The sequence below is a fragment of the Sphaerodactylus townsendi genome, linkage group LG11 (assembly GCF_021028975.2).
Source record: "Sphaerodactylus townsendi isolate TG3544 linkage group LG11, MPM_Stown_v2.3, whole genome shotgun sequence".
NCBI lineage: Eukaryota > Metazoa > Chordata > Lepidosauria > Squamata > Sphaerodactylidae > Sphaerodactylus > Sphaerodactylus townsendi.
The window spans coordinates 64,299,214-64,311,394 of NC_059435.1; the positions used below are offsets into that span (position 1 = coordinate 64,299,214).

Consider the following 12,181-nt stretch of genomic DNA (forward strand, 5'->3'; position numbering starts at 1 on the left):
TTTGGAGGGTTTTAAACAAGCTGGGTGAACATATGTCAGGAGTGCTTTGATTGTGTGTTCCTGCATGGCAGGGGATTGGATTCGAGGGCCCTTGGGGTCTCTTCCAACTCCATGATTTTATGATTCTAAACATCAGGCCCAATGGTAGCTTCCCAACTGCCAGCCTGTGCGCAACTCTAATCAATTTCTATGGTAATCTGACCACTGATGTCAGTGTTGTTTTCAGCATTTTACTTACTCGAAGTCTGTTTCATCTCTCAGCTGGCCCACAGGCTGGAAAATAAGATTCCGTCGTCGCATGCCCAGGAGGCAGACGGTGTCCTCGTTGTTGTTATATATTTTGCCTTAAAAAAAAAGTTTTCTCTTAACTGTACAAAAGTTGCAAGAAAATAGTGTGCAAATATAGTTAAACACTAATAATAAATCCCTGTTATATGTTTAGATCTTTAAATACTACAGTAGGCATGAGCTTGACATGAATTGCTGACTAGAATAGTATTGGGGAGGGCAAAACTTTGTGTGTGAAACTTGCGTGGTGTACTCATTTTCACAAAGAGATGGGACATTTACATCAGTGGCCACATTTAACTTTCAGTTCTTATTGGAATACTTCTCAACACTACCTGAGTGGCATTAAAATGTAAAGAAGGAAGTAAAACTCTACCATATAAAAGGATAACCTCTTTTTTAAAAAATAGAACTACATTACCTCCCTCTGTGATTCCCAGGCAGCCGCCAAGAAAGCAAGAGACAAAATATTTGTAAATAAGAAACTTTGAATTATTGCACATTTACAGATTATGCAGGACAGACTTCAGCACTCAGATGAGAAATTACCAAGTAGCAGCAACCAAAATGATTGCAGGATATAACAATATGTTTAACTGTTTTAGAACGTGAGCAGTCCACACCCACTACAGCCCAATGGGATCTACACACAAGAAAGCTGGTCTAAGGATTGTAGATCTAGCTTTCCTTAGAAAATGAAAAGATTGGTCAAGTTGCAAGAAGGTAAAAAAAAAACCAACCACCCCTGCATTAGAAATAATTTTGGGACGCATTGTGGGGTTTCCATGTTCCAGTAGCATTTTCTCCTGACGTTTCACCTGCGATAATTTTTTGCTTGTATGTGTAAAAGACAACTGATTCAGTATTTTGAACTGGCAGCCTCAATTACTGTTGAAAATCCCAAAGAGAAGGAAAACAGGCCTATACCAAACAACGTCCCGACAAACCAAACAAAGGGGGGAAAGATGCAAGGTGACTGGTGAGCGCTTTATTGTCATGTACAACCCTTTTGACATCGGGGATTACAGTTCCTTTTGCTGAACCTTTCCACACTGGAGTTCCAATAGAACTCAATTTTTGTGAAAAGATTCTGCAAAAAAGGAGCTCTGATCTCCCCGATGAAACTTATACAGCAAAAGGCCCAGGGGGTGTTCATGACAACAAAGCGGTTCCCAGTCACCTGACATCTTTTTTTCCTTTTAGGGAGGTCCTAGCTGAGTCATGCATCTGGATTAGCATCCAAGGACATGCTCACAGTTGCTCACCTTTTTGTTGGGATTCTTTCAGCTTCTTCGAGATCCACAGCACAGCCTTGGCAGCAATTTTTGTCCCAAAGTTTCGATCAAAGGGAGAAGGGGCGCCACCCTGTGAAATTCAGCAGTTAGATACTCAGATGGAATTCTGGTTCCAAAAGTCAAAATCTACACATGGGGTAACATGTGAGTTGTTCTTGGTTGTCAAAGGTAGGCTGCAAAAGAGAGAACGGTCCTTGCCTTCTTTAAGGGGGTCAAAGCCGAAGTAGATTGTGAAAAGCTACAGGAGAACATCTCTAAACTGGGTGAGGGGGCAACAATGGGGCAAATCAAGTATGATGTGGGTGAGGTGTAAGGTAATACACCCTGGAACATTTGTTCTGACTTAAGTATGATGATGGGGCCTGAACTCACTGAGATTGAAAGATCTTGAGGTTACAGTGGATAGCTCAATGAAATGTGGACTCCACCTGAGGCAGCAGCAAACGAGGTGAAGATTATTCTGAGGACTATTAGGAAAGAGACTGCAAATAGCCAATATTGTAATGTCCCTATATAAGGCCATGAGGTGCCCTAATTTGTCATGCTATGTGCAGTTTCAGTCACAGTATCCACCTAGGTGCTGCAAAAATACATCCAGGACTGAACCTTCCTCTGCTGCAGCCTTTGATAGCTGTGTGGGTTCCAAGGTAGCAATAGTTATACATGTGGAAGCTTTCATGTGTCTGTCGCCACAGCTTGGTCAGTTTATAGTCTCCATGGCACGGAAAATTACCTGCTGCATGTGGCCGAGGACATTCTTTCGACAGTCAAAGACTCCTTGCCCTTCCTCAGAATACAGCTGGTAAATGAAATCAGTGGTGTAATTCACGCTGCAGTTTTCATTCCTGTATTAAACGACAGAGAAAGCTTCCTGTGATTTTATGAGAGAAATTCTTGACAAAAGGCTGAAGTATTGTTTGATTCCATACAACTCCCTATAGCATCTCTCTTTCAAAACATGAATAGAACTCTTACTTGTTGGGTGGGGACGACTATGTTAGAGTTGTCATACAGGAGGCATATGAGCATGTCCAGCTGCCAGCTAACTTATATAGTGTGAGACCATCATCCCATTGAACCCAGGATTGTTAATTCTGACTGGCAGTACTCTCTGGGGTCTCTGGTGACCAGAGTCTTTCCCTGCCCTGTTCCCTAGTCTAATTTAACTGTTCGTTCCTGGGGCTGAACCTAGGGGAAAGCATTGGTTCCCTCACTGAACTCAAATGTACTCCCTATCCTATGAAAATGGTCCTCCACTATTCCTCACTCTTTACCATTTGCTCTAGCAACTCTATACTTGATTTTATGGCATATTCACTAAACAATTGACTTACCTTAGCACCAACCCACGCTGAATACTGGTTTTCATCTTCTCAGTCAGATGTTCCACATTGGCCTATAAACAAGCATTTTTCTCAAGTCACGTCATGAGGGATTACCCATTGCTAACCTTTGCTTCGTGAACATTCCTAAGCGGTATTCACTCTTATTACCAAATTTATGCCTTTATTCGTAATTCAAGCCTATGCCCCTCTTTTACAGTAATCTATGTCTAGAGATGGAAGATCACAGGCAGGTTGGCTTTTGCCTTGTTGGGTCTAGTCCTGAGGAGCAGATTAATTTAACTTGCATATTACAAAGACCCCTCCCACAATCCCACCCTCGGCATTTCAGGTTTAATCCTCTTGTGGCACAAACATTGTATTTAAACTTTGGTGGGCAAGATATGGGTTCTGCGTACCTGCAGCTCCCGGATATCGAACTTCTCTTCAAAGACGTACGCAGCATCGGCCCCTGCAGCCAGGCCCCCCATATTCGCCAGGTACCCGCAGTAGCCACCCATGGTCTCAATGATGAACACACGACGTTTGGTCCCACTTGCTGACAATTTGATTCGGTCACAGGTCTAGTGAAGGACAGGCCATTTAGTGACTAACAAACCCAATTCTCACCCCCTGAATGGTATTGTTTTATAATCTGCTGGGCGCATGCCTTTTCAGCTTCTCACAGCCATAGCAATCATGCATCATAAAACCTAAGACTAATTGAACGAAAATACAACTTCTTCTCCACACGGTATCTGCGATATTAAATAAATGAATCTGAACAAAACTTTTTTTAAAAAAATTAATCTGGCATCAGCCATTTTGATAAAACAGTTATGCTTTCAACTCTTATTCCTGAGTTTATTTTTTTAAAGACTAACAGAAAAACATGGTCTGACCTCCAGTGGCGAAGGCACAGCTGCAAGAGAGCTGAAAATAAGTCAAAGGGCACTCCAGTAAAACAGCGTACGATCTAAAGCTATTCCTCTTGTGGTCTTACTGGTCTTATCACAGAATCATAGAGTTGGAAGAGACCCCAAGGGCCATCAATTCCAACCCCCTGCAATGCAGGAACACACAATCAAAGCACTCCTGACAGATGGCCATCCAGCCTCTCTTTAAAAACCTCCAAAGAAGGAGACTCCACCACACTTTGAGGTAGTGCATTCCACTGTCGAACAGCCTGTCAGGAAGTTTTTCCTGATGTTTTGGTGGAATCTCTTTTCCTTCACCTTTAACCCATTACTCCTGGTCCTAGTCTCTGGAGAAGCAGAAAATAAGCTTGCTCCCTCAGCAACATGACATCCCTTCAAATATCTAAACATTGCTATCATGTCAGTTCTTAACTTTCTTTTCATCAAACTAAATAAGCCCAGCTCCCTAAGTCTCTCCTCGTAGGGCATGGATTCCAGACCTTTTACCATTTTGGTCACCCTCCTCTGGACCTTATCTTTGTCTATAAAAGCCTGCCTAAACAAAAAAGCCATCCAGTGCTTCTGGACACTGCTGAGAAAAACAGAATTGCTCTTACTTGTGACAGTAGTGGGTTTCTGTGCAGACACACATTGGGACTGGGCTTGTGCAGGCCAGCCATGGAAGGATCTGCAAGCTTTCTGTCTGCTCTGCAGTTCTGAAGAACACTCACTCCCCCTTCCCTCCCCTTTGGGAGGGAGGATTCCTGCCCAAATGGTCATGTGATGGGAGGGAGAGGAGTGTGTCTGGACAGAAACCCACTCGATGAACTACAGTTACAGATAAGTGTAGCTCTGTGTTTCGTCTTCGTGGGTATTCTGTGCAGTCCCACAGTGGAGCGTAGCAGGTTGAAGTAACTTGGCAGTGGGCACGAGGCTGTCTATTTGACTATAACAGCGGAAGAACTGCTTTGCCCACTGCAGCCTCCCTGTTGGGGTCAATATCCACCAAAAATGTTTTTTAAAAGGACATCAGGGAGGACCAAGAGGCCACACTGCAAATGTTCCAAATGAGTATTATTTGACAATTCTATCTCTTACCCTGCAAATGCCTCTGGTTTGCAGCACTTTGCTTGTTAAATCTCCTAGACTTCATAATCTAATCCGCCAGGGAAATTTGACAATAGGGATGAGTCTGTGTGTAAGGCCCCTTCCACACACGCAAAATAATGCGTTTTCAAACCACTTTCACAACTGTTTGCAAGTGGATTTGGCCATTCTGCACAGCTTCAAAGAGCACTGAAAGCAGTTTGAAAGTGCATTATTCTGCATGTGTGGAATGAGCCTAAGTTTCAAGGTGGTCTTCACAGTCCACAATTCCAGATACTGATCTGCAATCATGTTGATTAACCGCAGGCTATTAACCACATGAAGTAAAGGCTTCTGAGCGGGCGTCATTTTGAACAGGCAGATTCCCTGGCATCGAGGCACCTTGGAAACTTAGCATTTCTTTGAGCTATCTTACCTCCACAATGATATTCAGAGAGGTGTCAGCACCAATACTGAGGTCGGTGCCTGGCACATTGTTGCTAATAGTAGCAGGCAGCACGCATATAGGGACGCAAAACTCCTCAAAAGTGGATCGCGCTTCAAGTATCTGCAAGCCGCTCTCATAGGCCTGAAGCAGTGGTACAAGGAATGATGAACAACTTGCTTTGTGTCCTTGCTTGGCACAATTGTTAGGCATTCTGCTAGTGCCTCCTGGAGTGCGGCAGGGGAAGGGAGAGAGTTTCCAGTGGTGCCAATGTCATAAAGGGGATTTTCCCCCTTCACATAACCCCAGAGCGGCTCACTGATTTTGCGCTGGTGCAGAAGAAATTTCAACAGAAGTTAGCTGAAAGAGGAATCAACTGGAAGGAGGAGTCATTGAAACAGATTATTGGAGAAAATAAGGGAAAGTGCTGCAAGAGAACTGTTTCAAGAACCTAACTGAATTTAGCGGATCCTGTGGTCCAAACGTAGTGTGAAAAGGAGTACACTAGGAGCAGAAATATACAATACTAACGGCTGTGGCATCCTCAGTTCTTGCAGGTGGCTTACTAGGTTGTCCTCATTTGTAGTGAAGTCGCACTTCGAGAGGTTTTACGCTCTCCAGACAATTCTAGAAGGCGGTGTGTCAAATGACACGGGGGCTTCGGAGCAGGCAGAAAGAATTTATGTTTCTCTGCTTATTCTACCGACCTCAAAACTCAGACCAATATAATCAGTAGAGGGATGGAGGTTCTGACGAGAGAACAAGGGACAGGGACCCCAGTAGGCAGATATGTTGATGCCTGTTAGTCGCAATATTTGGTAGAATGCCTTTGTTTGAAAGGTCAGCGTTGGGCACAGAGGTTATCCACCCACTCACAGTATGTGTTGGGTTGCATTAACAGGATTTCCAACCAGAGGTGTATTGGGGGGGGGGGGAATGACACCCGGGGACAACACCTCCTCTGGGCACCCCCCGCCCCCATCTGCCGCAAAGCCCCGCCCCATATTTCTGGAGGCCAGCTCCTGCTGCCCACTGCAGAGCACTGCCCGCCGGTGCATCCCTGGAGGCTGGCTCCTGCTCTCCCCAGGGCCTGAGGAGGGCAGAAGCCAGCCTAAAGGGAGGTCAGGAGGGCGGTGCAGCACCGTGATGGGCAGCTCAGGCACATGCCATTAAGTCTGGCCAGGGGCGTCCGGCACTCCACCCCCAACATGACCGAAAAGCGAGCACCTGGGGACATGGGTGTCCCCATGTCCCTAGGGTGATACAACCCTGTTTCCAACACAGACCCTGGGTGGCATATATGGATTAGTATTCAATGGATTAGTATGCTCAGAATTAGGGAAATTCTCCAAAGTCCCTATTCGTTCATAAAATAAGTTGTTCTGCCTATGGCAGAATGAGGTGCTAAGATTCTGAATGCTATTTCCATACGTGTAAATTGCTCCCTCATAAAACCCCAACGTGCGTACACAAAGCTAGCACGTTGGTGAGAGATTCAGCATACTTGACTTACTAGCTTTCTGTACACAGACTTTTAAAAAAAGAGAGAAGTATTTTTTTTAAAATGCCTTGGTCAAAAATGGTACCAATGTACAGTGTTACGGTGCGGAATTCTCCCTGCATGGTGTGCAAACCAGCTCTCTTGCATCCAGTGAAGTTGACAGTCAATTGAAAAGAAAAATCTTAAACCAGCATTTTTAAGTGGAAAAAAGCCTGTCTTCTGCCTTTTCTAAGAAACTCAACGTACAAAAGTAGTTCAGTTTAATCTCTTGGGTGAGATCTAAAGACAATTACTGTGTGAGCACCCCCTTCAGGGTAGGCCACCTTGGCCACATAGAAGCTGGGCTCCCTTCAGGGTCACTGAAGACATGACTCTGACTTCCTTTTCATATTCTTTACTGTAGGTCAGGCAGTTAACAGCACTCCTGCTACATCAAGCCATACTCCATACATCACATCCTTCTCATTCTTTCCCTACCTGCCCAACAATAACCCCCTGGCAGTCCCCTTTGCCACCCTTTTATCCCTCTCAGGAGATTCCCATCCCTCTCAGAGTCCCCTGCTCTAGCCTACTAGTGGCTGGTAGGCTGTCTGTCAAGTCCTGCCAGCCTGGGATTGGCTCTTCTGCTTTCCTGGCCCTTCCTTTTGATTGCAGCCTGGCTGAGGCTGTGCCAACTTCGCCCCACTCTCTGAGACTGCTGAAGGCTGCTGATTGCAGCTTGGCTGGGGCTGTGCTGGCCCCACCTTTCTCCCTGGAACTGCCGAGGCTTGCTCCTGTTGCTCAGACCCTTCTGCCAGTTCTCTGCAGTTTCTCTCAACTTCTGGCTTCCTGGAGATTCCTGCTTTTGCTGGTTTGCCCGAGGGCAGGGCTGCCAGTTGTGGGGTGTTCTGCAGTCCCTGGGTGAGCATCTGTGTCTGGGAGGAGGGTGGAGTGGGTTGTTGGGTGCTGGGAAGCAGCCCAGTCTCTGGACAGATTGGTTCAGAGTAAACCAGTGATTACTTCATGGCTGAATGAGGATTTAAATTCAAATCTCCCTAGGCTAATGCTACATCAACTATGGCACACTGGCTCACCCCTATAAATAGTTTTCACTGTATTTACTAACAAAACTATGACAGTAGTAGATAGAGAAAGCCTGCACTCACGTACTTACAATCACGGAAGTTCGTCATAGGTCTGGGAAATGTGTTTGTATCCATTCCACGAGCAAGTACTTTACATTTCCTTCAGAATTCCTATCTAAAGCTTTTCACATTAACTCAGAATAACTACAAGTTATTTGACAGACTACTTGCATTTTAATTTTGCTTGCAAGAGCATTGAAGAAAATGTAGTGGAATTCTTTTTTTTAAAAAAAGTTTCAAATACACTTTGAATTACACAATCTGAAAACAATGCCTCAACCAGCGCTTTCCAAATTTCCTATCCTTGAGATACCTTTTCTCATGCAACATGCCTGACAAGGAACTGGTTTGTATTGGTTGTGGAACCTTTTCCCAGTTGTACAGCATTTTGAGGCAGCTTTCCGAGCACATGTTCAGTTCACACGTGATCTTAGCCAGGCCTACTGCGAACGGACAGTAAACCCTAGCATGCATCCCCCACGGCTGCTAATGGTAGTGAGGTGAAAGCCATCTTTTGGAAGAACTTGTCCTCCATTAACTGGTCTTCCTATTGAGGACCCCGTGATAAGCCCTGAAGGAATTCTAGTGTTCCCGATCTAAGCAAAATGAATAAAAACAGTCGCAAAAACTCCCATAACTGCAAAGCAACAGCCATTTTAGGATGGTGCAACTAGAAATCTAGATGCTATCAGCTGGCATAGCTGCAATCTAAGCTTAATGCCAAAAAACAAAGTCTTGTCTAAGCACTAAAGGCTACAAGTGCGAGTTACGGAAGTTAAATGAAATCTAAAAAGCAGGAAATATAGCTAAGGAAGCAAAGGCACACTCAGAAAAGCATCTCCTTAGTTCTCCTTTAAAAATGAAGGCAGAGAACATTATGGACCAGGACTGGAAACAAATGTCACGTGCATGTTACGGTATGTACTAAGAAGATTGCTACATTCTTGACACATGTTCTGTGTCCTGCCAGGGATAACATCAGAAGGAAAATTTCAGATGTGATGCGCGTTTATACTTTTGTGTATTTATATTTTGTTTTCTAAAAAAAAAATACCTAGAGCTTATGGAGAGGAACTAAGCCTGGTGTTGGCCAACAATTTGTTGTATTGGAATCTCTAATATTCAGTTATTTCCTTGGTGCCCAGTTCTGATACTGGACAGGAGTGAGCTAGACTGGAAGGAAAGTGCTGGAAACAATACTTTGCAAAACTTTGGCTCATTCCGCACATGCAGAATAATGCACTTTCAAACTGCTTTCAATGCTCTTTGAAGCTGTGCGGAATGGCAAAATCCACTTGCAAACAGTTGTGAAAGTGGTTTGAAAAAGCATTATTTTGCATGTGCGGAAGGGGCCTTTGCAACAAGGAAGGGCAGGGAAGGCAGCAGCATTTCATTCTCCTTGCTTATATGCTTCATTTGTGTTGGAAAACACACGTACTTCCATCCTCTCCTTAAGACATGAATGGGAGAACATATTTATACTGTGGACCTATCCCCGTCTCATCTAGTTTGGCCCTAAAGTTGGTGTGTGATGGCTAACTAACTTAACTTTTATCTCTCAAGTTGTGAGATATTCAGCGCATTGGCTGATCATATATATTTTCTGTGTCCACATCTGTGCAGGCAGGTTATTTACACCTGGATGCACTGTGGTCTTGGTATGGGGGTCTCTGGTCCAATAAAGTCTCCGGCTCTGCCCATGTTCAAAAGAAATCCAGGTGACCGTGTTAGTAAACATGCACTCAGGTGAGGAGAAACTTACATCAGTAATAGTGTTCAAAGCAGTGTCTGCACCAATGCTCAAATCAGAACCCGGTATATTGTTGGATACAGTTGCAGGAACCATAACCATGGGAATACAGAACTCTTCATAGGTCTCCCGGGCAGCAGAGAGTTCCAAAAGTCCCAGGTAGGCCTGGTGGGCATGTGATGAGTATGCAGAATTAGAAGGGAATAAACAGAGGACAAGGTTTAAATTGTAGCAATACAGATGAGGATCGGGCACAGATATTTGGCTACCATGACACACATGCATTGGCTGGAAACAGACAATAGCCTTTTTCCTCCCTTGAGAGTTCAAAAGAAGGGTTGTTTCTCATGGGTTTTCTTCTGGTTAAACAGGTTTTTAGTATTGTTTCAAAAACCTGCAATGTTTCATTGACCAGAGGGATTGAAAGTGGGACAAAATAAGTATGTGTGAACTCTACGGGAAGCAAGCCTTCTCTCAAGCCACTCCCAACGTTCCTAAAAACTATTGTCAGTTTCTTGCCACAGAGGGGCACTAGAAGAACGCCTTACATGAAACACAATACATAAAACGGAGACACGAAAAATACATCCAACATCAACTGTTATTACTAAACTTGTAAATATCCTTCTGGACAGTAATACAACACCACTAACATGTAAAGTCACTTTTTCCATTCATATATGATCACATTAGTCTTTTAACAGTGGTTGTCCTGGATTAAGAACCTCATGTTCAGGAAAGCCATCATTTAAACGTGGGACTGGGTTTCCTGAACAGGAATGTAGCTTTTGGCCATGTCTAATTCTTATGGGAAAATTCTTATGAGCCAATTATGTATGATTCGTTTTTCTAAGTGGCATCTCGAAGGGTGGAATCACAGGGCACAACAAATGTACTACTGCTTCTGAAATTGGCACCCTTACACCAGTGATTCTGGGCACAGTCTGCAGTTCTACAGGGCACTATTTGTGGACTGCATCCACAGTTAGTACAACAGATTCGGCACCTGCAGACATTGTCTGGCATTGACCTGCTAGAAGAATTTTCAAGACTTTTACGGAGCTCCTGGGGTAGAATACTATCTTTGCATACAGTGTACAGGGGTGGCCAACCTATGGCACTCCAGATGTTCATGTACTACAATTCCCATCAGCCCCTGCCAGCATGGCCAATTGGCCATGCTGGCAGGGGCTGATGGGAGTTGTAATCCATGAACATCTGGAGCACCATAGGTTGGCTACCCCTGGAGCTAGAATAACATCAGGCTTTGGGGAGAAGGCAGAGAGAACAGGGAACCCCTTGAGAGCTCTGGTTCAGAACAATGAGAAGTACACAATCATCCTTTCAATGGGCACGTACATGGAGGGAGGAGTGAATGTCACTTCAGATGTTCTGAAGAAGCACAGAGATAGGATCAGAAGGAAGTTCTTCTTCCTGTTGCCCCTCCATTTCTCCAAGCGTCCAAACTTATCCTTTCCATTTATGTCCCCAGTTGCACAGTTTTGGGCAGTTCCCCTTAAAAAAGCCAGGACTCACTTCAATACTTGGCTTGTGTTCAGCCCAGCGCTGTGTTCTGAAGTGCAGAAGTGGCCGGGGCTAAGCTTCCAGCACTGCTGGCCAAGGGGGTTCGGATTCTCCTTTGCTTCAGCACTGGCAGCAGTCCCATCTCTGCTAGTCTGGCGTGTTGTACCAATTTATATCAATATCTCAGCACTTTGGTCAACTTCCTCCATGGAAAATGAGGTTTCTCAAGCAGATATTTCAGTTCAAGGATGAGTGGAAATTTATACTGACTTCTGTACTACCCAAAAGGTTGGTTTCCAAAGAAATCCAATGAAATCCCCAATGCTAGTTTTGGGCCAACAGGAGCTGGAGGAAGGAGGACGTTCCATTTAAAGGCCAGTTGAACAGAAGCATTTAGCTCTGCTCCACTTGCCTGGCAAAGGTTACTACTATAGCTGTCGCTGGCCAAACAGTAGCTAATGCTGCCACAGCTACAGCTCAGAACTGGGTGTGACTGAAAGTCTGCTCGGAATTATTCCAGTTACAATTCTACCACCTGTTTCTACGCAATATTTCACATGGTAGGACGTGAATGACAAAGAGATTAGGTTTCCACCGAAGTCTTTTGGGGGTTTTACAGGTGAATCTTTGCGTAAGTTCCTGACCTCACCAAACATTGTTGATGTCGGAATTCTTTCTATGGTTTTGCCAACAAAGACACGACAGAGGAAACGAAGCAAAAATGGCGTACCTCAAATCCGCCTACAATTAGGAGGGCATTTATGTTATTAAAATTCATCTGTTCTGCGATATCCTTCAAATATTTTCCAGGGAGTGTGCTAAAATATCAGAGGGGAGAAGACACACTCAGTCACAATTATGATTAAAGCAAGACTTTGTTGTTGTTGTTGTTTTTCAAAATCGTAATGTTGACAACACTTTGAGAGTTA

At 44.3% G+C, this 12,181-nt stretch overlaps 1 protein-coding gene across 3 annotated transcripts in view; it reads right to left on the minus strand.

Moving 5' to 3' along the window:
• The window catches only part of LOC125441245 (phosphofructokinase, platelet), a 54,523-nt gene that overhangs the window by 1,221 nt on the left and 41,121 nt on the right, over nt 1-12,181 (minus strand). The window contains exons 15-22 of one of the 3 annotated variants that reach the window (XM_048511701.1): nt 11,983-12,070; nt 9,741-9,893; nt 5,345-5,497; nt 3,325-3,489; nt 2,918-2,979; nt 2,317-2,428; nt 1,554-1,653; nt 239-344 (exon numbers count right to left, since the gene is read on the minus strand). In XM_048511701.1, the coding sequence (XP_048367658.1) occupies nt 239-344; nt 1,554-1,653; nt 2,317-2,428; nt 2,918-2,979; nt 3,325-3,489; nt 5,345-5,497; nt 9,741-9,893; nt 11,983-12,070 (939 nt within the window). Of the gene's footprint in view, nt 1-238; nt 345-709; nt 716-1,553; nt 1,654-2,316; nt 2,429-2,917; nt 2,980-3,324; nt 3,490-5,344; nt 5,498-9,740; nt 9,894-11,982; nt 12,071-12,181 lie in introns of all 3 variants that reach the window. The other 2 variants (XM_048511699.1, XM_048511700.1) reach the window with 2 other exon arrangements.